Source organism: Scyliorhinus torazame, chromosome 9 (assembly GCF_047496885.1).
Source record: "Scyliorhinus torazame isolate Kashiwa2021f chromosome 9, sScyTor2.1, whole genome shotgun sequence".
In the NCBI taxonomy this organism is placed as follows: domain Eukaryota; kingdom Metazoa; phylum Chordata; class Chondrichthyes; order Carcharhiniformes; family Scyliorhinidae; genus Scyliorhinus; species Scyliorhinus torazame.
Window position 1 is genome coordinate 158,028,187 of NC_092715.1, and position 25,386 is coordinate 158,053,572.

The 25,386-nt window shown below is 48.2% G+C and overlaps 1 protein-coding gene across 2 annotated transcripts in view; it reads right to left on the reverse strand.

The window, feature by feature from the left end:
* LOC140429541 (kinesin-like protein KIF27) overlaps nucleotides 1-25,386 on the reverse strand; it is a 187,551-nt gene that overhangs the window by 28,226 nt on the left and 133,939 nt on the right. For both annotated transcript variants that reach the window (XM_072516669.1, XM_072516670.1), the window contains 3 exons: nucleotides 15,692-15,907; nucleotides 14,024-14,230; nucleotides 10,554-10,752 (listed from right to left, as the gene is read on the reverse strand). In XM_072516669.1, the coding sequence (XP_072372770.1) occupies nucleotides 10,554-10,752; nucleotides 14,024-14,230; nucleotides 15,692-15,907 (622 nt within the window). The remainder of the gene's footprint in view (nucleotides 1-10,553; nucleotides 10,753-14,023; nucleotides 14,231-15,691; nucleotides 15,908-25,386) is intronic.

A 25,386-nucleotide genomic window follows, 5' to 3' on the forward strand; every position in this document is an offset into this window, starting at 1 on the left:
GCTGTCTCTCTCCCTTCTTCTCCTGCTCGAGACCTTCGCAAGAACATCAACAAAGAAACAGTAAGTTTGACTCCAGCGATCGCTACCCGATAAAGACTCCTAGCCATCGACCTGTATCAGCCTTTTTGAATCCTGCGGGCCAGATCCGATTCGATAAGCCATTTGTTTCCCTGACCTGGTGGGCCTTTCCTAAAGTTAAGTATTGGCCAGTAGTGATAGGTTTCTGTATAGATAGTAGGATTATTGTGTAAGCAATACTTGTTGTATATAATAAATGACCATTGATTTCAATCTTACTAAGCGGTGTGCTGACTTATTAATCATAACTCGAGCTATGATTGATAGTTGAACTACGTGGCGGTATCAGAAAGATACCTGGCGACTCGTGAGCAAAGGTGACATAATCAGAGCTAATAAACTAAGGCTAATAAGAGCAACATAATTGGCGACTCCGCCGGGACCCGACATAGAAGTGGAAAACCACTCCGGGAGAACCCCAACAATTTGAATAGAATCCAATCGGAAACAAAAACAAAAAAACCACAAGTGTTCAAGCGGTTCTGGTTAATAATTCACAATTCGGAAGTGTGTGTATGCATGCGTAACTAACAGGGTTATAAGGTAAAACTGATAGATTTTGTTGCGTCAAAACTGTCGGAAGTCTGTATTTTCGGAAATTAGCGCAAGCCGTACCCGCATCTACGACACCACCTTAGCCCCCTGTTCCAAATTTGAACGTAACGAGCAGCTAAGAGAGATGGCCATGCAGGCAATGCAGCGCCTCATGAACCCCGAAGAATTTGCGGTCGCACCGATCAGCAGCGTTAGAGGGGGACAATGTCCCATTTGGGAAGTGGAAATTCGCAAATTTCTGCAGGGCAAAGGATGGCCCGTGTGGAGCAGTTTCTTTAATAATGACGACTCAGGTCCTGGAAGTATAGGGCATACTTGGTGGGAGAACATGAGTGAAATCCACAAGAAAAGCTTAGCGAAAGCGCGCAAGCCGATGGCAATCGTGTCCTGCATGGCACAATTGCGAGGCACAGAGGAGGTCATCAGGACGCTCCGAAAAGAAATAGAAGGCATACATCGTATGAGTAAAATCGATGTATGCGAGATGGAAAAGGAAAACCTGGAATTGAAAAGGCAGTTAGAAGCCAAGGACGAAGAGGTGGCTGACGCCAAACGGGGTCACCAGTCTTGTCTGGCGCATTTAAGCAGTTTTCAATCCCAGTATGAGAAGGCTTATCAGGACACACAGCGTGCCATCCTGGTTAAGAAAGAGACGGAGAAGCAGGTGGAGACACTACAGAAGCAATGTAGTGATCTCAAGGCAGCCTTGAGAGCGCTCCACGCTGCAACCACGGAACAAAGGCAGAGTACCTTAGACCATGCAAAGTGCCGAAAGCAAATTGCAGACCTGCAAGCAATGCTTTCTGTCCAAAAGGGATTCCAAGACACCTTTGGGGAAAGTTTAGACCAGGAAGACGGCCCTGATTGGGAAGAACTGCAAGAGACAGCACAGAGATATGTTCAGGGAGCATGTGCGCAGGGAAAACCCCAAAGGAGGAGAGCACCCCCACCCCCCACACAACAGGTAATACAGGCTCCCATGAACCCTGTAACAACCCACCGCACCGCCACAGCAGACGAGGCGGAAGTCTTATATTCCACCCCCTTCACAGTGACCCAATTACGGGACGCGTGTGCTAAAATCGCACCGTTCCTCCCCGCTTCAGACCCACACCATTTCTTTGCCACCGTCAAACACCAGGCGACCATGTACGGCCTGGATGAGAAAGAGCAGGTAAAGCTCACGGTCCTCAGCTTAGACCCATCGGTCGCAGCAGCCCTTCCCGACCCACAGAATGTAGGAGGAGGCACCCTTGCAGAAATGCATACCGCGATCCTGGATGCGATCGGGTACAACCGGGGCGACCCCGTAGACGGTCTAAATAAGTGCAGACAGAAAAAGTCTGAACACCCCACAGCGTTCGCAGGACGCTGGAGGATTCACTTTGAAGCCGTTTTCGGAAATGTAGACCGTGCCCATTTGTCCGCAGACAATATGGCCAAATGGACCCGCACCCTTATCTCCCATGCCACGGAAGCAGGATAGAATGCTTGTAGTAATTATGACCCCTCGGAGGAGGCTCATAATGAGAAGTGGGTGGTCAAAAGATTGTCCCGCGTTTGGGAACAAGCGGCTCATGGTAAACCCGCAGCTAGAACCCCTGAGGAAAACCAAGCCGCCGCAGACGTGCAGGCAGTAAGAACCACTCTTCACAACCCCGCCTGGGTAAACGAGGGAAAGAGCTGCCCCCCCAGCAAAACCGCAAGAGTGCTACAATTGCGGACAGTTGGGACATTTTGCCAAAGAATGCAAGGCCCCTAAAAAAACACAGAGAGCCCAACAGACAGGCACTCTCAATAAGAAAAAGGCAGAGCCCATACATAGCGTTAGCACCCAGTCCGATCAGACAGACTTGACCGGAACGGACTGACGGTGTACAGGCTCCCCCAGCTGGGTCTGCGATACCCTTTGGGATAGGTCAGGACGACTCGTAGTCACAGCAAAGATTCGGGGACAGCCCATCGAGCTTCTGTGGGACACAGGAGGGTCCCGCACAACCTTAAATTCCTCCACCCTTGGTAAGGACACGTGGCCCACCACAGCCACTATCACCCTCAACGGCTTCACAGGCCACTCACAACAGGGGCATATCACGACCCCTGTACCCATCCAGATCGGAACCATTAATACAAAACACCCCGTAGTGTTAGTCGACCTGCCCCCAACAGCAGAGCACATTTTGGGGATCGACTTCATGAACTTTCATCACCTCGCTTTCGATCCAGTCAACCAGTGTGTCTGGAAGATGGCGAAATCCGCTAGAGCCCCCGCAACGCTCAATATAGGGGATTATATGAACAAAATTAGCGCAGTAGGCGAGTTTTGGTTCAACCCCAGCACACTCAGCACGGACCAACAGAACAGGGCAGCATTCGCAACCCACAAACACGACTGTGGACGGATGACCGGTTCCATACAAATAACCGGACCGGACCCAAGACCCCAAAAACAGTACGGATTTCCCCTAGAAGCAGAGGGAGAAATCCTAAAGGTCATAGAAAGCTTATTAGAGCAGGGCGTCCTAAGATCGGTAGCCTCAACTAATAATACCCCGATTTGGCCAGTAAGGAAACCAGACGGATCATGGCGCTTGACCATTGATTATCGGGAACTCAATAAAGTCACCCCCGCAGCAGCCCCCACCGTTGCAACAAGTCCCAAGACCATGCTCAAACAGGGACTCCATGCCCGATATTTCATGGTTTTGGACGTCAGTAATGGGTTCTGGTCCATTCCATTGGCAAAGGCGTGCCAGTATAAATTTGCCTTCACTTTCAGAGCGCAGCAGTACACATGGACATGCCTGCCACAAGGCTTCCACAACTCTCCCTCCATTTTCCACCGACAGCTGGCAAATGGACTAGCAAAATTTTCTTGCCCCGAATGTCTGGTACAGTATGTAGACGACCTACTACTGCAGACAGACACAAAGCTTCTGTCCGAACTCCTGGAATTACTACATTCCATTGGCTGTAAAGTAAACCCCAAAAAGGCCCAAATATTGGAAGAAAAAGTGGTATATTTGGGTACAATTATCACACACGGCAAACGCGAGATTGAGCACAAAAGAATTGACTCGATCGCTAAATTGCCCCTTCCCCAACACGTTTCAGCCCCCCGGTCGTTTTTAGGACTGGTTGGCTATTGCCAAAACCACATTGACGGTTTCGCCAGCAAGGCACCGCCCCTCTCAGACCTCCTAAAGAAAGGAACCCCCTGGGAATGGCTTCCGCAGCATACGGATGCTGTGAAATCATTAAAACAGGCACTCATAGCCACCCCCTCACTACAAGTTCCAGACCCGCTTTCCCCTTACGCCATAGAGGTAGCGACCACAGACCGCACCCTTTCAGCCGTGCTCCTGCAGGAACGGCACGACCAGCTAAGACCCGTGGCTTATGCCTCCCGGATTTTAGATGCTGTGGAGCAGGGATTCTCAGCCTGTGAGAGGCACCTGCTCGCAGTTTTCTGGGCAGTCCAGTACTTTTCATACATTACCAGACTGAACCCCATCACCATCTTCACCGAGCACACCCCCACCCAACTTTTACTAGACGGACGACTTAAAGACGGTACCGTCAGCCAAATCCGCGCTGCTAGGTGGACCCTTCTCTTACAAGGACGGGACATCACAGTAAAACGGACAAAGACTCACACATACTTAGCGGGACCCCGGAACCCCCCATGAGTGTGAAATCATCTCGCCCCACCATAATACAGACCCCTTTATAGCTAAAACACCCCCCAGAAAACTAGCCACTCCATCTCAGAACCCCCCTCACCCGGACACGTGTGACCCCATTAGGATTTATGTGGATGGATCTTCCACAATCCTGGATGGGCAACGCATAACAGGTTGTGGGATTTATGTGGCGGACGCGCAGGGACGCGCCCTCGAGGAAATTGCATTAAAATTACCCGGACACTTAGGCACGCAGGCAGCAGAGCTTGCGGCCATCGCTTACATTGTGGAGCACCCAGACTTCTTCCCCAGCCCAGCAGACATATATTCAGACAGTCTATACGTGTGCAACAGCCTCACTGAATTTCTGCCCCTCTGGGAAACGAGAGGATTTGTTTCCGCGGATGGGAAACCCCTCCCCTCAGCCCCATTACTCCGCCATATTCTGAAATAAGCCAAGAACAGGACTTTTGGCATTAAAAAAGTCCGCAGCCACCATCGTTCCTCCCCCCCTGGAAATGTAAAAGCCGACGCGCTGGCTAAGGCAGGATCTAGGCATGGGTACTTTTGAAAGCCCCCCCGAGAGCGCCCCAGTGAGTGCGCCAGTGAGTGCAGTTCAGGTCACGCAGACTAGGATCGAAGATCTAGTAGAGTCCCAGAAGCAGGATAGCGCTCTCACTGAAATTGTGAAAGGGAAGTTTCCAGCCTCATACGAGAGGTACAGAAATACAATAACCACACATGACGGTGTGGTGCTAAAGGACACCCTTTATGTAGTTCCTGAGCAGGATAGGAATCAAATGATCTGTTTATTCCATGATGGTCATGGACACCAGGGAATCGAACCCACCGCAACCCACCTCAAACAGCTTTGTTGGTGGCCTAATCTCAAAGAGGATGTATCCCATTACATTGAGAATTGCCTCATCTGCGCTCAGAGCAACCCAGATAGATATGCCAAAAAGGCACATCTCAGCCACACCCGACCCGTTAACGGCCCCTGGACTAACCTCCAGATCGATTTTATAGGTCCATTGCCCCCTTGCAGGAATGGCTATAAATATGTTCTGGTGGTCATAGATACTTTTACAAAGTGGGCGGAAGCATTTCCAGCCCGCACCAACACCGCGAAAACCATAGCCAAAATCCTAACCCACCACATCTTTACAAGATGGGGACTCCCCCGCAGTATTGAATCGGACCAAGGTTCTCACTTTACGGGACGGGTCATGCAGAATGTCCTCATGATATTTGGCATAACCCAAAAATTTCACATTGCGTACCACCCTCAGTCGAGTGGTATAGTGGAGCGCATGAATCGGACCCTAAAAACCACCCTTAGGAAAATGGTCCAGCAGAATAACACCACTTGGGATTCGGTCCTCCCCTTTGCGCTGATGTTTTTGCATAACACTGTTTCCACCTCCACAGGTTTCACCCCACACACCCTCATGACCGGACGCCCCATGAAAGGGACAGAGTACTTGTTGGGTTTAGACCTGACCAGCCCTGAAGTTACGGCCCTCACCCACGAGAAAGCCGTTGAACAATTACTTGAGAATGTAAAAACGGCTCAGTTAGCAGCCGCTGTTAAACTGGGCACTAAAAGAAAACAGAGCAAGGCCTGTTTTGATAAGGCAGTACATGCAACGGAGTATAATATAGGACAACAAGTGATGTTGTCTGTGTATAACCCCAGCACATTTCTGTCTCCGAAATACTCGGGTCCGTACTCCATTACGGATGAGAGATGGCAGATGGAGTTTAACCTGGACAAATGTGAGGTAATGCATCTTGGAAGGGCTAATGCAGGTAGGGAATATACAGTGAATGGTAGAACCCTCAAGAGTATTGAAAGTCAAAGAGATCTAGGAGTACAGGTCCACAGGTCATTGAAAGGGGCAACACAGGTGGAGAAGGTAGTCAAGAAGGCATACGGCATGCTTGCCTTCATTGGCCGGGGCATTGAGTATAAGAATTGGCAAGTCATGTTGCAGCTGTATAGAACCTTAGTTAGGCCACACTTGGAGTATAGTGTTCAATTCTGGTCGCCACACTACCAGAAGGATGTGGAGGCTTTAGAGAGGGTGCAGAAGAGATTTACCAGAATGTTGCCTGGTATGGAGGGCATAAGCTATGAGGAGCGATTGAATAAACTCGGTTTGTTCTCACTGGAACGAAGGAGGTTGAGGGGCAACCTGATAGAGGTATACAAAATTATGAGGAGCATAGACAGAGTGGATAGTCAGAGGCTTTTCCCCAGGGTAGAGGGGTCAATTACTAGGGGGCATAGGTTTAAGGTGAGAGGGGCAAAGTTTAGAGTAGATGTACGAGGCAAGTTTTTTACGCAGAGGGTAGTGGGTGCCTGGAACTCACTACCGGAGGAGGTAGTGGAGGCAGGGACGATAGGGACATTTAAGGGGCAACTTGACAAATATATGAATAGGATGGGAATAGAAGGATACGGACCCAGGAAGTGTAGAAGATTGTAGTTTAGTCGGGCAGTATGGTCGGCACGGGCTTGGAGGGCCGAAGGGCCTGTTCCTGTGCTGTACATTTCTTTGTTCTTTGTTCTTTGGATACAGTAAGCCCATCGGTATACAAAATCAAATACCAAAATGGTAAGACTGCCTGGTTTCACATAAACCAGCTAAAGGTTTATGGAGCACAGTCGAACCACGCCCACCACGTCATGCTTGACGCGGCAAACTAAACCCTGCCCACAGCCAACGTAACCACACCCACCCCTTCCACATCCAGCCCAGACACGGACTCGCCCCCGACTCCACCCACAAACTTTACACTCCGCCCCGGAACGCCCACAAACTGCAGCAGCAAAGACAGCGACTGTGACTCTGACGACAGCCACAGCACGCCTCCCTATTATCCTGGTCCCACACCCAGCGACTCCGACTTCGACTCCAGTGATCCCTTCTTCATCACTTTCTTAAACAAACCACACCACCGACCACCGAACCACACGAACGACCCCGACTTTGTTCCCACCCAATTCGACCCAACTCATTGGCACCGCGACAACTCCTGCAGACTCGTCCGCAACGACGAGAGCGACCCCAACTCACACCACGCAGCCCTTTCCGCCCTAATTCACTCCAGAGTTTGGCACCCGGGAGAAGGTGACGACCTCGGGTCTGACTCCCAAGCCGCCAACCCCTTTGCGACCCTGTTCGCAACAGAGAACTGAGATGTCCACATGATGATTTAAAGGAGACACTTGGTGAAAAGTTTGTCCTTCCTGATGGAACCTGCAGGATGTTTTCCGCTGTTTGTATGTTTGTTTAATGTTGTTCGTCCAACAGGAGAATGTTCTCACCGCCACACACCCATTCACCTGAACTTTTTAGCTTTTTCCCAATGACACCCACCACCGCCACACGCCCATTCTGCTGAAACCTCTGAGGACTTGCCTCAGACACCCACCGACACCAGACGCTTGTTCAGCGGAACTAGCTTTTCAGCTGATACTTGTTCGGGTATCAGACGCCCGATCGTAACTGCTCTTCTGATTTGACGGGAGATTCAGAACAGCAATCCCACCATGGTGACTACATTTTTGCCCGTTCTTGTCGGTTGCTCAGGCAGTGGAGAAACGGCGTGAGACCCGCCCTGCCTGGGGACCCCCCGTTGGTCAAAAACGCTCGGGTAGGGGAGATACGGTATTGGTAGCCGTCCTACCCGGGGACTCCATCCAAATTTTACCCGTCGCGGCCCATACGCACCTCATTCAACCTTTTCCTTTCAAAAACAGTTTTATTTATTCAGGCAACCTTTGGGTTGCTGCCACATGCTATTTACATCCTAGAACATTTGGATGATAAACTTAGCACTGGTCCACCATTGGGAAGTGTGCCGTGTCCTAACATTTGTTTTGAAAAATAAATAGGGGAGAAGTCACATATTGTGACCAATTATAAGGGTTTAATTGGCCCCAAGAAGGACAGACACACTAACACACCGGATATTAAACCAAGGTAGTTACAGATACTATGCTTGTTTTACAGAACTCCAGAACCGGAGAAAAACAGAGAACACAGAGAAAGAAAAGAAAGAGGACAACCATGAGGACTTCTGTCATCGTGCTCAACATCTTTTTGGACATTTGGTTGCGTGGGAACGCGGACCCCATTACTCCAAACCTCCCTGCCGTTAATGTTTCACTGCCCCGCAGTACCGAGGGCCCAGTCACCAGTCACGCTGCATTATCCTGGTGTGCCAAGTTCATAACTTGGTACTCCCTGTCGTACGTTATCTAGGCACTGTTAGCATTGGCCATACTCAGCTGTGCAGTACAGACCATGCGCCTCCGCAAGTGGAAAAGGAGAGCGTACCGCGCTCGAACCCCGGTATATCGGATCCGATCCCCTATATTCGGTTATGACCAGACCCCAGGCCCCCGCGACCTATGAAACCAGAATAATAAAACATGCACTTGCGGTTTTTTTCCTGTCAATAAAAAGAAATGTATGATCCTGAGCTTGACTGCCAAGCCAGGAAAGAATATATGGAATATTTTGATTGTTGTTTAATGTTTTAGGAAGATAGTATAATGCAATGTTTATGGAGTATAGCGTATTAAGGTAAAAATTAGAGGTTCCTAGTTTAATTGTTAATACATGCCCCTGCCTGACATAGTGCCCTCAAGAATTGTTTAGGTAAATTTTTGTGCATAGCTAGGGTCAGAGTAGTGGCCATGTAGGAGGTGTTCCCCCCCCCTCCCCCCCCCCCCCCGGTCAGGGAACGGAAAGGACAAAATTTATGTGATCCTTCACGCTTCGCGTTAGGATCACAAGGAGGGTCTGTAGCCACCTAAAATGGCTGATTCTCTATTAATTTGGCCAAAACCCGATTTAAAATGGCTCACCGAAAAGGCTGATGGGAAAAGCAGCCAACACGACACAAATGGACAGCTGCAGACAGAATAGCATATTCGGCTCTGGGGAAGTCGGCCCAGATCGATACTCAAGACCATTAGCAGCACATCAACCCAGACATCTGCAGTTTAATCGGCTATCCCCGGGAACAATTGCAACATATTAGCAATTGAATGCCGGGCCAGACCTGTCGGCGCCTGCAGTGGCCGAAACAAAGACAGGTGAACTCAGGGTCAAGGGCCGCCCCGAGAGGCGGGAAGCCCCTGGGCCCTATAAAGTAAGGGGCCAAGTTCAGATCGCTCTCTCTCTCCCCCTTCTTCTCCTGCTCGAGACCTTCGCAAGAACATCAACAAAGAAACAGCAAGTTTGACTCCAGCGATCGCTACCCGATAAAGACTCCTAGCCATCGACCTGTATCAGCCTTTTTGAATCTGATTCGATAAGCCATTTGTTTCCCTGACCTGGTGGGCCCTTCCTAAAGTTAAGTATTGGCCAGTAGTGATAGGTTTCTGTATAGATAGTAGGATTATTGTGTAAGCATTACTTGTTGTATATAATAAATGACCGTTGATTTCAATCTTACTCAGCGGTGTGCTGATTTATTAATCATAACTCGAGCTTGAACCACGTGGCGGTATCAGAAAGATACCTGGCGACTCGCGAGCAAAGGTGACATAATCAGAGCTAATAAACTAAGGCTAAAAAGAGCAACACCTTGGGGCCTCCATCCTTTTAACGGATGCCATCCCAACTCCAAGAGCTGTTGGCCAGTAGGAGGTCAGCTGTTCTTCAGTCCCGCGGCGTCAAAGAGAGTAGTGGCTAATGTTGGTTCTGCATGCAGTTGGAAGTTATGGGCAGGCGGTGTTGTTGCAGGGGCGGACATTACCTCTTAACGGGCCACAGGTATTAGTTCAGAGGTTGACCCTCAGGTTGTAATAGGCGGTCTCCCCACATGACAGAGTGCCCAACCTCCACGAACGGTGGGAAGGAACCCTTAATTATCCACTTAAATATCACATTTGGCCTCTGGGTAGGCCATTCTCCCATCTTCCCTGGTGCTGGCAAAATGCTTCAGTAGTAGGAAGGCGTAGAAACATAATCTCATTTGCCCCCCTTCCCTTCCAATCTTTCAGTGTCCCACCTGACTCTTTGCCCACTCCTGCAAACCCCTTTAAGTTCAGCTCGCAGTGCGCGGCACCACAGGAGATTGACTATAATGATTAAACTTATATCAGCATGCCTGGAAATGTGTGAACTATCAACATAACTGCATGTTGCCTGCTTACATCTCTGTACTTTGGGTGCCAGTACAGTGACAACATTTGAACAGCATTAACCCAAATACCTTTAAAGTACTGGAGTACCAGCTGCATTTTCTGTTCATGTTCCTTCTGTTGCATTGTCAGTCGCCTATCTATCTCCATTGATAAACGCTCCACTGCAGATTCTAATTCATGGACCACACTCTCTTGCTCAGTTACCTTCACAGACATTTCTGCACATTGCACCTGCAAGTTTCGTTCAGTCTCACGTAGGTTGATCACCTACCAAAAATTAAAATATAAACAAACATTAACAGGATCATAGCCATATTAAAAGCTTAATGGATACTGTAAGAGCCCTTCCTGTTGATTCCCTTAGTCCTTATTTCTTGTATTTTGTCTTTTTTTTGTCTATGGAACGTTAATGGAGGCATACCTTTAAGTCGAACAGAGGAAGTAAGGAATTCGAAGTGTGAAAATAATAGTGTTATAAAGTTTTGTGTTGGGCAGAAACCCAGACTTTATGGTACCCAAGAGATTGGAGGGGTTTGTTTCGATTGATTGGCTGGTGGCCAATGGATTAGCCAGGGACAGTATTCTGCTAGGCAACCAATAACGATTGGTTCCCATCAGGTGGAGGTTTCGGAGAGAACCCATGAGAAGCCACTGGACCCTCAAGGTGGAAGCAGCTCTCTCCCTGCTCTGCTGCCTACTGTCTTAAAGCAGAAGCTTCTAGACCCTGGAAGAAGAAGCTGTCTCTCTCTCTCCGGAAGACATCCATCTTAAACAAAGACGCTTATCCTTTTACTTTCATCATTACTTTACACCCCTTTTTCCCTTTTGTGTTTGATTGTGTGGATAGATAAATAGGGAGATAGATACAGATATTGATAGAGAGAGGAGAGAGGGGAGAGAGGGGGGAGAGGGGGGAGAGAGAGAGAGAGGGGACGGGTGGACAGACAGTGCAGTGTCCCTTTAAGAAATGTTTTTGTCTAATCACATGGTTTCAGTGATGTCATTGTGTGGGTGGAGCTGGGCTGTGGCTCTGGGAGCTGGGCTGTGGTTCTGGGAGTTGGTTTTACTTTCGCTTTGAGTATGAACTGGTTTTGTTCTGCACAGGTTGAAAGAAGGTTTTTTTCTCTATCTGTATTTTAAAACCTGTTTCCAGACTGCTTGATAACGAAAAGAAATAACTGGGTTCTGGAAGGAATTCAAACCTGCGGTTTTGGAAAGGACACAAGAGCATCCAAACCAGGTCTCGAGTGCTATGTGCTGGGCCACACCTTCAAAAAAGGTTTTCTGGGTTACGGGATCTTGTTATTAAGTTGTAACAGATAAAGGGGGGAATTTATTAAGGATGATACATACAGTACTGTAGCTGTGTGGGGTATTTATGTTGGTAGTTGATCAAATGGTTAGTGTGTGTGTGTTTATAAAAATGTTAACTAAATTAATAGAATGAACTTTATTTTTGATTAAAGGAGCTTAAGACCTCTGTTGAATAACACCTGAAAGGCAGGCCCTTGTGCTCCTCATAGCCAAAATCTATAAACAGTGGCAGGTCAGGTGAATGCCATGATATAAAGATAAGAAAAAAAGGGGGGGGAAGGATGGGAGGAGAGGAAGCAAGGAAGGAAGGTAGGAGAGAGAGGAAGGAAGGAAGGAGAGAGAGGAATGAAGGAAGGAAGGAAGGATGGGAGGAGTGGAAGGAAGGAAGGGAGGAGTGGAAGGAAGGAAGGGAGGAGAGGAAGGAAGGATGGGAGGAGAGGAAGGGAGGAAGGAAGGGAGGAGAGAGAGGAAGGAAGGAAGGAAGGATGGGAGGAGAGGAAGGATGGGAGGAGAGGAAGGAAGGAAGGGAGGAGAGGCAGGGAGGAGAGGAAGGAAAGAAAGGGAGAGGAAGGAAGGGAGGAGAGGAAGGGAGGAGAGGAAGGAAAGAAAGGGAGGAGAGGAAGGAAGGAAGGAAGGCCAAGGAGGGACCCAGAAGTGTAGGCCGGCGACGGCCTAAGATGTACAGCCGTCGCTGGTCGTTTGTGGAGATGTCAGACAGCATGTGCCGCAAGAGGCTCCGCCTCAACAAGGAGTCGATGCGGGGATGCAATGGCACAGTGGTATTATCGCTGGACTAGTAGTCCAGAGACCCAGGGTAATGCTCTGGGAACCCGGGTTCGAATCCTACCACAACAGATGGTGAAATTTGAATTCAATACAAATCGGGAATTTAAGTCTAGTGATGACCATGAAACCATTGTTGATTGTCCTAAAAACCCATGCAGTTCACTAATGTCCTTTAGGCAAGAAGATTTGCCATCCTTACCTGGTCTGGTCTACATGTGACTTCAGACCCACAGTAACAAATGCTGGTCCAGCCAGCGACGCCCATATCAAATGAATTAATTTTTTAAAAACCTGTGCCATGTCCTTGCGGACTTGGCACTACGTGGAGCAGGAGGCTATGTGCTCCCAGCAGCTGTGAAGGTCTCTGCAGCCCTGAACCTTTACGCCTCGGATTCATTCCAGGGCTCAAGTGGGCTTTGTGTGGCATATTCCAACAGCCCACAAGTGCATTTGTGAAGTCACGATGCCGTTTGCCCAGGTAGCTGACTGTATAAACCTTGACCTGGACCAGGCCCATCAAGATGCCCGGGCAGCAGGATTCTCCGCCATAGCCGGATGCCCCAGTTCTCGGGGGTAAGATGGCATGCATGTCACCTTATGCGCACCGAGCGGTCCAGGAGCTCCCTTCATTAAAAGGAAGGGGTTCCACTCCCTGAACCTTCAACTTGTGTGTGAACACCACCTCAAGATCATGCACGTGTACATGCTTCCCAGGGAAGGTGCATGACAGCTATATCCTGGGACTTACCTGCACACCTGGAAATGTTACGCTAGTTATTAACTGGTTTAACTGAGTTATTAGCCAGCAAAGGTCAAGGGAACACTCCAACCTCCCAACCCAACCCCATTAAACCCGCTTCCTGACTATTCTCTCTTGCTTCAACGTCCCCCCAAACTGACCTGAGCAACCCTCTGACCCCACCTGACTACCCACCCCACCCAACTACCCTTCAATCCACTCACCCATTTATCTAATCACCCACTCACCCACTGCTAGAAAGCCTTAAGACCTTTATCGAAGGTCTTTCTCATGGATGTTTGCGCTGACCCATCGATGCTTCTGACGGGATCCGAAGTCCAGGCTGAAAAATCAGTACTTTGGGTTGCAGAAATCTTTGCAGACAGTGTCAATGTGGTGCAGCAATCTGTGCAGCATCGACACTGACCAGTAAATCTGGGCCATGATTTGTCCTTTTAACTGGTATTTCAGAAGTGTGGGATGTACTAAATGTATTATAACCACTACTCATTTCAAAAGCTACCAAAATTCAGAAAATATGTTTTTGATTGACAAAAATATGTCTTGTTAAGATCCTTGTTGGGATGAACCAAAATACATAATATTGGATTGGCTAAAATCATAAATGCTATTATGATTTAACAAATCACATTATATACATACAATTTTAGAACTGATATATGGAAAGTAGGGCTTTACCTTATTAAAATATCTGCAGAGAAGGACTTTTGTCTCAGCAGCCGATAACGCACCGAGTTTAAACATTACATTTGCATCACTTTGGGCAAGGCTACCATCTGAGCCCCTTAATGAGTGTTGGCGACAATGAATAGTTTCATTTTTGTACTCTATGGCAGCATCCAGAGCTTCAATACCTTCCTCCAATTGAAAAAATATTCGCTCCTCCTGAGAAATAAAACAGATGAGATTACCTGTTGAATGTGCTTCACCTCTGCTCAATACCTTGGTTATTAAAATTGGAAGGATGATGGAAGCTAATTCAATAGTAAATTTCAGAAGGGAATTGGTTGTACACTTGAAGAGAAATTACAGTGTTGTGAAGAAAGAGCAGGGCAGTGGGACTAACTAGACAGCTCTTTCAAAACAGCAGGCATAAGCACGATGAGCGAAATGGTTTACTGTGCTGCAAGGTTCCATGATTTATCCTGGGGACTCCAGGCACCTCTGCATCGCCAGCCTGGGCATCATTTTCATTTTCGAAAACCAGTTGTGATTCCCACCAGCATGATGATGCGTTCAATGCGGGAGATACGACATTACGTAGGACTGGAAGGTATGCATAAAGCCATTTAAAGGCAAATTTATGGTAATGGTCTTGAACCTGATCACCTCACCGGCAGGGGCCAAGAAGTTTTCAAACCAAGATACTGCCAGTGCAAATCTCGTTTGGCCTCTCAGATTTAGCGACCATAATGGGATTTGCGCCCATGATGAACGGACCCGAAAAATTATTTTTGATTCATGAATTTAAGTTTTTATGTGCTAAAATGTGATTTCGTTTCAATTTCTACTTTCAGGTCATCCACAAATTTTACAATTTTGTGTCATTGAAGGCGATGCAAAGCCAGGTTACCTGATCTATACCATTCGCTGCGGCTTACACAGAGTACAACAACAAAAGAACACTGTATACATGTAAAAGTACAAGGTTCTACTTCGTGGCAGATTAATTTTGATGTTACTGCAGAATCTCCTTCTCTGGTGGGGAACCCACGTGAGACATCACATTCGGCAGGACTGGAAGATCCTGTTGGCGGGGACTGCCAGAAAATCCCACCCTGTATCAATATTAAAGGTTTTGCAGCTCTGCATATTTCCTGGCAATTTTTCCATTATAAAATCCTATGTCCACAATTAAAATAAAAGATACATTTGTAAAATTGCAGTGCTACAAGTGGCAGGAGGGCATAATTATAGTGTGACGAGTTTACATTGAGAGTTTCTATTATTTAGGCCAACATAGAAAGTTATATCGGCAATATAAAAATAAGGGCAGTCAGATGACCTTAAAATGAGGGCTGATTTATGCTTTGCATCCTGTACTTTTTTTTAAATCCCCTGCTCTCTAACACTGCTTCAGCTGAAAACTATAATCATTATTGATTCATTGTGTGCAATGTCATGGGAGATCAACTAATACGATTTTTAAAAAAACACATAAGAGCAGTTCCGTCAAGGCTGTAGCACACCAAGGAAATAAGAGGAATTTCTTATGACTGCATTCAAGGCTACATCACCTGAAGCTCTGCAGTACATATCGGACTTTAACATACATCCGAACACTTATTATGTTAGATCTATGTAATAAGCAAGTTATATCACTAAAAGGAAATATAATGATTATACCTCAGGGGACAGAACACTTCCAAGCTCTAATTTCTCATCTAGACAATGCCTTCTTTTCAGCAGCTGAGCACGTTCCTGTTGAAGTACTTGCATCTCTTCTGATATGGTTTTTCTTTCCTCTGTAGTACTGTTCTGAAGTTGTGTGCTTTTGTCTGATAATTCCTTTTCTATTGTGTTTAAACGAGTGGATAAATTTAAAATGTCTTTGTTCAAGGCCTGAAAAGAAATAATTACTACTGACTTGTGTTGTAACCAGGAGATGTTAGAACTTCAATTAATGCAGTTAGCAGATTCATTTTGTGATCTTACTCAGGAATTGATAAAATAACGAATGGTTTGACATATTATTTATATTTCAAAACTGGTATTTCAACATGATAATTTCAGAGTTAATCCTGCACCCATAACTGGTTATTGAATTAGAAGTTCAGAACTTCAGACCTTTTACAACACAGTTGAAAAACTAATCATGGTGTGTGTGTGTGTGTGTGTGTGTGTGGGGTGGGGGGGGGGAGGAGGAGGAGGAGGAGGAGGAGGAGGAGGAGGAGGAGGAGAAGAGAGAGAGAGAGAGAGAGAGAGAGAACCTGAGGATCGAAAAGAAGGCCCTAAATTGGAAAATAAACGTGGACGTCCTGGCCCTTCCGAACCTACAGTTCTACCACTGGGCAGCCACCGCAGAAAGACTGAGGGGATGGGTGAAGGAACCAGAAGCAGAGTGGGTGAAGATGGAGGTGAGTTCCAGCATAGGGATGTCCCTCCAAGCCCTAGCCACAGCTGCTCTCCCATTCTCCCCGGCCAAACACTTGAAACTCAATGGTAGTAGTCACGCTCCGGACATGGTACCAAATGAGGCAGAACTTCGGCCTAACAAAATTTTAAAAAATTAATTTATGGGCTGAGCGTCGTTGGTTGGGAAAAACTTATTGCCCATCCCTAGTTGCCCTTCAGAAGGTGGTAATCCCTAGTTGCCCTTCAGAAGGTGGTAATCCCTAGTTGCCCTTCAGATGGTGGTGGTGAACTGTTGTAGTCCTTGAGTTGTAGGTACACCCACTGTGCTGTTAGGGAAGGAGTTCCAGATACTGTTGCCCCAATGATAGTGAAGGAGTGGCAATATATTTACAAGTCAAGGTGGTGAGTGACTTGGAGAGGAACCTCCAGGTGGTTGAGTTACCAGATATCTGCTGCTCTTGTCCTTCTAAGGGTAATGGTCCTGAGTTTGGAAGGTGCTGTCTAAGGAACCTTGGTGAGTTACTGCAGTGCATCTTGTAGATGGTACACATGGCTACCATTGTTCATCAGTGGTGGAGGGTTTGAATGTTTGTGGAAGGAGGAGCAATCAAGCGGACTGTTTGTCCTGGATGGTGTCGAGCTTCTTGAGTGTTGTTAGAGCTGCACTCATCCAGGCAAGTGGAGAATATTCCATTACACTCACTGACTTGTGCCTTGTATGTGGTGGACAGGCTTTAGGGGGGGCCATGTCAGGAGGTGAGTTAACCGCCATAGGATTCCTAGCCTTTGACCTGCCCTGGTAGCCACAGTATTACTTTGGCTAGTCCAGTTTAGTGTCTTTTTTTTAGAAAATATTTTATTGAAGCATTTAAAATGGTCACAGTTTAACATATTAACATGTGGGCCGACACATGTGTATATAAGAACCCCAAAAGAGGCCATGCCTCCTATTTTCTCCCCACCACCCCCCTTGCTGACGTTCAATTTTTTTTGAAGAAGTCGATGAACGATTGTTATCTTTGGGTGAACCCCTGAGTTGATCCTTTCAAGGCGAACTTGATTTTTTTCCAAGCTGAGAAACCCTGCCATATCGCTGACCCATACACCTGACTTTGGGGGCTCAGAGTTCCTCCATCCCAGCAAAATCCGTCTCCAGGCCAGGACATCGGCCTTCCTCCCCCCCTTGGCCCCCGGATCATCCGATACCCCAAATATTGCCAGTTCTGGACTCGGGGTTACCCTTCCTTCCAAGACTTCTGACATAATGTCTGCAAATCCCTGCCAGAATTCCCTCAACTTCGGACATGCCCAGAACATATGTACATGGTTCGCCGGACTACCCCACCGCCCACATCTATCCTCCACCTCCTCAAAGAACCTGCTCATCCGGGCTACCGTCTTGTGAGCCCTGTGGTCCACTTTGAACTGGATCAAGCTAAGTCTGGTACAGGACGAAGATGAATTAACTCTCTTCAATACTTTTTCCCACTTTTCAATTTTCCAGCTCTCTTCCCGCTTCTGCTTCACCTCCCTGATCGGGACCCCTTCCCACTCCATCAACTCCTTGTATATCTCCGAAGTCCTCCCTTCTCTAACCCCAGTTTTTGACATCACCTTATCCTGTAGTACCCTCAGTGGGAGGCGAGGGAAGCTTGGAGCCTGCCTCCGGACAAAGACCCGGACCTGAAGATATCAAAACCCATTCCCACCCGGTAACTCAAACTCCTCCTCTAGTGCCTCCAAGGTCGGAAAGCTCGGCTGAATAAATAAGTCCCCAAATCTCTCGATCCCTGCCTGCTGCCACCTCCTGAAGCCCCCATCCAGCCTCCAAGGGATAAACCGGTGATTGTTACAGATCAGAGACCACACTGACGCCCCCTCTAATCCCATGTGCTGCCTCCATTGCCCCCACACCCTTAGGACTGCCACCACCACAGGGCTTGTAGAGTACCGAGCCGGCGAAAACAGCAGGGGCACTGTTAGTAAAGCCTCCAAACTCATGCCCTTACAGGATGCCGCTTCCACTCGCTCCCAGGTCGACCCCTCCCCCACTACCCACTTCCTGACCGTCGATACGTTGGCCACCCAGTAATAATTAATAAAGCTCGGGAGGGCCAGGCCCCCCTCCACGCGACCCCGCTCCAGAAGTGCCCTCTTTAATCTCGGGGTCTTCCCCGCCCATACAAAATCTGTAATTGCCGCATTTATTTTTCTAAAAAAAGCCTTTGGGACAAAAATCGGAAGGCATTAAAAAAAGAAAAGCAGTCTTGGGAGGGCAGTCAACTTCACTATCTGGACCCCTCCTGCTAACGTCAGCGGGAGCATGTCCCATCTGTGGAAATCCCTTTTCATTTGGTCGACCGCTTTGCCCAGATTTAACTTGTGCAGCTGCCCCCACTCTTTAGCCACTTGAATCCCTAAATATCTGAAACTCCCCGCCACCAATTTAAAAGGTAACTCCCTCAGTCTCCTTTTCTGTACCCGCGCCTGGATCACAAACATCTCGCTCTTTCCCATATTCAGCTTGTAGCCTGAAAGTCGCCCAAATTCTCCCAGTACCTCCATGATTCAGTCATTCCCCCCACCGGGTCTGTAACATAAAGCAGCAAGTCATCCGCATAAAGTGAAACCCTGTGCCCCCCCCCCCCCCCCTCACTATTCCCCGCCACACACTCGATGCTCAAAGGGCCATTGCTAAAGGCTCTATGGCTAGGGCAAACAGTAATGGGGAGAGCGAGCAACCCTGCCTTATCCCTTTCCCGAGATTAAAATATTGTGATCAGGTTCGGTTGGTTCTCACATTTGCCACCGGGTCCTGAAACAACAGCCGGACCTAGTCCACAAATCCCTGCCCGAACCCAAACCTGCCTAAAATATCCCATAGGTACTTCCACTCCACCCGGTCGAAAACCTTCTCCACGTCCATGGCTACTACCACCTCAACCTCATGCCCCTCGGCTGGCATCATTATAACATTGAGAAGCCGCCTAATATTAGACTGGGGTGAGCACAGTACAAAGTCTTACAACACCAGGTTAAAGTCCAACAGGTTTGTTTCGATGTCACTAGCTTTCGGAGCGCTGCTCCTTCCTCAGGTGAATGAAGAGGTATGCTCCAGAAACATATATATAGACAAATTCAAAGATGCCAAACAATGCTAGGAATGCGAGCATTAGCAGGTGATTAAATCTTTACAGATCCAGAGATGGGGTAACCCCAGGTTAAAGAGGTGTGAATTGTCTCAAGCCAGGACAGTTGGTAGGATTTCGCAGGCCAGATGGTGGGGGATGAATGTAATGCGACATGAATCCCAGGTCCCGGTTGAGGCCGCACTCATGTGTGCGGAACTTGGCTATAAGTTTCTGCTCGGCGATTCTGCGTTGTCGCGGGTCCTGAAGGCCGCCTTGGAGAATGCTTACCCGGAGATCAGAGGCTGAATGCCCTTGACTGCTGAAGTGTTCCCCGACTGGAAGGGAACATTCCTGCCTGGTGATTGTTGCACGATGTCCGTTCATTCGTTGTCGCAGCGTCTGCATGGTCTCGCCAATGTACCACGCTTCGGGACATCCTTTCCTGCAGCGTATGAGGTAGACAACGTTGGCCGAGTCGCACGAGTATGTACCGCGTACCTGGTGGGTGGTGTTCTCACGTGTAATAGTGGTATCCATGTCGATGATCTGGCACGTCTTGCCTCCGGAAGGCCGCTGCCTTAGACTCGACATGTATGCTCAAGCCGTCAGGAGTCGCGTCAATGCCAGATTCATCAGTCGCATTCACAAGACAACCCCGAACGTCACCCAAGCACAACGCAATGCCATCTGCGCTCTCAAGACCAACCACAGCATAGTCATCAAACCAGCAGACAAAGGGGGGCCACTGTCGTACTGAACAGAACGGACTACTGCAAAGAAGTATACCGACAACTGAACAACCAAGAACACTACAGACAGTTACCCGCAGATCCGACCAAGGAACACATCCGCCAACTTAACAGACTGATCAAGACCTTGGATCCAGATCTTCAGAGCACCCTACGTGCTCTCATCCCACGTACTCCCCGCATTGGAGATCTCTACTGCCTCCCAAAAATACATAAGGCCAACACACCAGGCCGCCCTATCGTTTCAGGCAATGGAACCCTGTGTGAGAACCTCTCTGGCTACATCGAGGGCATCTTGAAACCCATCGTACAAGGTACACCCAGCTTCTGTCGCGACACGACGGACTTCCTACAGAAACTCAGCACCCATGGACCAGTTCAACCAGGAACATTCCTCGTCACAATGGACGTCTCGGCACTCTACACCAGCATCCCCCATGACGACGGCATTGCTGCAACAGCCTCAGTACTCAACACCGACAACTGCCAATCTCCAGACGCAATTCTGCAACTCATCCGCTTTATTCTGGATCACAACGTCTTCACCTTCGACAACAAGTTCTTCATTCAGACGCACGGAACAGCCATGGGGACCAAATTCGCACCCCAATACGCCAACATCTTCATGCACAAGTTTGAACAGGACCTACTCACCGCACAGGACCTTCAACCGATGTTATACACCAGATACATCAATGACATTTTTTTCCTTTGGACCCACGGCGAAGAATCACTGAAACGACTACACAATGACATTAATAAGTTCCATCCAACCATCAGACTCACCATGGACTACTCTCCAAAATCAGTTGCATTCTTGGACACACTCGTCTCCATCAAGGACGGTCACCTCAGCACTTCGCTTTACCGCAAACCCACGGATAACCTCATGATGCTCCACTTCTCCAGCTTCCACCCTAAACACATTAAAGAAGCCATCCCCTATGGACAAGCGCTCCGTATACACAGGATCTGCTCAGACGAGGAGGAGCGTAACAGACATCTACAGACGTTGAAAGATGCCCTCGTACGAACGGGATATGGCACTCGACTCATCGATCGACAGTTCCAACGCGCCACAGCGAAAAACCGGACCGACCTCCTCAGAAGACAAACATGGGACACAACCGACAGAATACCCTTCGTCGTCCAGTACTTCCCCGGAGCGGAGAAACTACGTCATCTTCTTCACAGCCTTCAACACGTCATTGATGACGATGAACATCTTGCCAAGGTCATCCCCACACCCCCACTACTTGCCTTCAAACAACCGCGCAACCTCAAACAAACCATTGTTTGCAGCAAACTACCCAGTCTTCAGAACAGTGACCACGACACCACACAACCCTGTCATGGTAATCTCTGCAAGACGTGCCAGATCATCGACATGGATACCACTATTACACGTGAGAACACCACCCACCAGGTACGCGGTACATACTCGTGCGACTCGGCCAACGTTGTCTACCTCATACGCTGCAGGAAAGGATGTCCCGAAGCGTGGTACATTGGCGAGACCATGCAGACGCTGCGACAACGAATGAACGGACATCGTGCAACAATCACCAGGCAGGAATGTTCCCTTCCAGTCGGGGAACACTTCAGCAGTCAAGGGCATTCATCCTCTGATCTCCGGGTAAGCGTTCTCCAAGGCGGCCTTCAGGACCCGCGACAACGCAGAATCGCCGAGCAGAAACTTATAGCCAAGTTCCGCACACATGAGTGCGGCCTCAACCGGGACCTGGGATTCATGTCACATTACATTCATCCCCCACCATCTGGCCTGCGAAATCCTACCATCTGTCCTGGCTTGACACAATTGACACCTCTTTAACCTGGGGTTACCCCATCTCTGGATCTGTAAAGATTTAATCACCTGCTAATGCTCGCATTCCTAGCATTGTTTGGCATCTTTGAATTTGTCTATATATGTGTTTCTGGAACAGACCTCTTCATTCACCTGAGGAAGGAGCAGCGCTCCGAAAGCTAGTGACATCGAAACAAACCTGTTGGACTTTAACCTGGTGTTGTAAGACTTTGTACTGTAATATTAGACGTCAGGTGACTGCCCTTCACGAACCCCATGTGATCCCCACCTGTTACCTCCGGGACACAATCCTCTATTCTGGTGGCCAAGATCTTTGCCAGTAATTTAGCGTCAACGTTCAGCAGAGAAATTGGCCTGTACGATCCACAGCTCTCCGGGTCCTTGTCTCACTTCAGGATGAGAGAGATTGTGATAGTGTTGGGGGAAGCATTCCTAACTCCTTGGATTCATTGAAAGCATTGACTAACAGCGGTCCCACTAGCCCCAAAAACATTTTGTAAAATTCCACTGGGAATCCGGCAGGTCCCGGGGCCTTACCCGTTTGCATTACCCCCAATCCGTCTATCACTTCACCGAACCCAATTGGGCCCCCCATGACTTCCACCAGCTCCTCATCTACCTTTGGGAACTCTAGCCTCTCCAGGAATTGGTTCATTCCCCCCCCCAAAGGGGGTTCCGATTCGTATAAACGGCTATAAAATTCACAGAACACGTCATTAACCGCCCCAGGGTCCCTCACTACTTTCCCCCTCACATCCTTAATTTTCCCCATCTCTCTTGCCGCCTCCTGCTTCCTCAGCTGTTGCGCCAACATCCTACTAGCTTTCTCCCCATATTCGTTCTCTGCCCCTTTTACCCTCCTCAGCTGTCCCTCCAGCTTGCCTGTGGAAAGGAGCCCAAAATCCATTTGAAGTCTCTGGCGCTCCTTCAGGGGTTCCTCATTCGGGGACTCCGCGTATCTCCTATCCGCACGCAAGATTTCTCCCACTAGCCTATCGAGCTCCGCCTGTTCAGCCCTCTCCCTATGGGCCCGAATCAAAATATATTCCCCTCTGATGACTTTTGATTCTTTCTTTTGCGATTATTTTTCGAGCGTAATTCCATAGGATAGGGGTCGCCTTTCCCTCCTCTTGCTTTTATCCACTTTTGTTAGAAAAAATTTCCACGAAAATCCAGCTTAAAGGTGGTCAAAAAACAACCAAGAGCGGGAGCTGTTAAATGTGCGACTATTCACAGCATAGTCGCCACCAGAAGTGTCCAGTTTAGTTACTGATCAATGATAACCCCCAGGATGTTGATTGTGGGGGATTCAGTGATGGTAATGCCAATGAATATCAAGGGGCAGTGGTTGGATCCTCTCTTGTAGGGGATGGTCATTGCCTGGCACTTGTGTAGTGCAAATGTAACCTGCCACTTGTCAGCCCAAGCCTGGATATTGTCCAGGTCTTGCTGCATTTGGACAGAGACTGCTTCACTATTCGAGAAGTCGCAAATGGTGCTGAACATGGTGCAGTCATCCGCAAACATCCCCACTTCTGACCTTATGATGGAAGGGAGGTCATTGATGAAACAGCTGAAGATGTTTGTGTCGAGGACACTATCCTGAGGAACTCCTGCACTGATATCCTGGAGCTGAGATGATTTGACCTCCAACCATGACAGCCATCTTCCTTTGTGCCAGGTATAACTCCACCCAACGGAGAGTTTCCCCCCAATTCCCATTAACTCCATCATGGCCTCCATCTGCAACAACCACAGGTTTATTCCCACAATAATGGACGCTACCATCAAAAGGTGGAGACGGGACAAGGGGACACTGACAGTTAGGGACATGTACGAGCATGATAGAGTAGCGACCCTGGGGGAACTCATGGAGAAGTTCCAAGTACCAAGATGAAACGACCTGAGATACATTCAGGTCAAAAACTTCCTCCGTAAGTAAACAATGATGTACCCCCAGATACCAGGACACTCGTTAGTGGAAGAACGGCTGGACGCAGGCGACCGAGGGAAGGCAAACTGCAGACTTGTACGGGCGACTGTTGGAGGAAGTACACTCCTTCCCTGGACGAGACAAGGAAAAAATAGGAGGATTCTGGATTGAAGCACTACACAGGGCGAACTCCACGTGTGCAGGGCTGAGCCTAACACAGCTAAAGGTGGTGCACAGAGCGCACCTAAGTGGAACCCAAATGAGTAGGTTCTTTCTGGGGGTGGAGGACAAATGTGAACAGTGCCTTGGACAAGGTACAAAGCCACAGGGACTGGCCCGAGGGCCAGCTGAAGTCCAAACTAAACTGTAAATAGACACTTGTGAATACGCGCTCTGGCCATACTGGGGTTTGCAACAGATGTATACCGACTAAAGAAGGGCCACGGCCACAGCAGGAGGGAAGACAGTTGCCTGTAAATCTTTGTGCTGATTTCTGTTCATCTTTTTTATTGTCCCTTTTGCACGTTTTGTAATAAGTGCAAGCTAACTGGGGTGCAGGGAAAGAAAATCAGAGCTTTAGTGGTTTCTTTACCACTCTTGTGCATCTCCTACAATATGTTATAATTCAGCCTGCAGTTAGAGGGAGAAGCTGCAATCAGATGTAATTGTATTACAATTGATAAAGATAACTAGAAAGGCACAAGGGAGGAGCTGACCAGAGTTGATTGGGGAGCTTAGCAGGAAAGACAGTGGAACAGCAAAGGCAAGAGTTTTTGAGGGTTATTCAGGAGACACAACATATATTCATCCCAAGGAGGAAACATGCTAATGGGAGGACGAGGCAACTATGGCTGACAAGTCAGGGACAACATAAAAGCAAAAGAAAAAGTATTAAATGTGGCGAGGATTAGTGGGAAGCCAGAGGATTGGAAAGCCTTTAAAAGTTAGCAGAGGACAACTAAAAAAGCAATGGGGGGGTGGTGGGGGGTTGTGGAAAGAAAGAAGATGAAATAGGAATGTAAGCTAGCTAGTAGTATAAAAGAAGGTTGCAAGAGTCTTTTTTTGATATGTAAAAATAAGAGAGAGCCAAGAATGTACACTGGACCACTGGAAAATGAGGCTGGAGAAGTAGCCATGGGGAACAAAGAAATGGCAGAGGAACTGAATATGTATTTTGCATCAGTCTTCACAGTGGAAGACACCAATGGCATACCAGAACTTAGGGAGTCAGAGCGTAGAGGTGAATGTCGTGGTGCTGGGGAAGCTGAAAGGCCTGAAAGTTGATAAATCACACAGACCGAATGGATGCCACCCCAGGGTTCTGA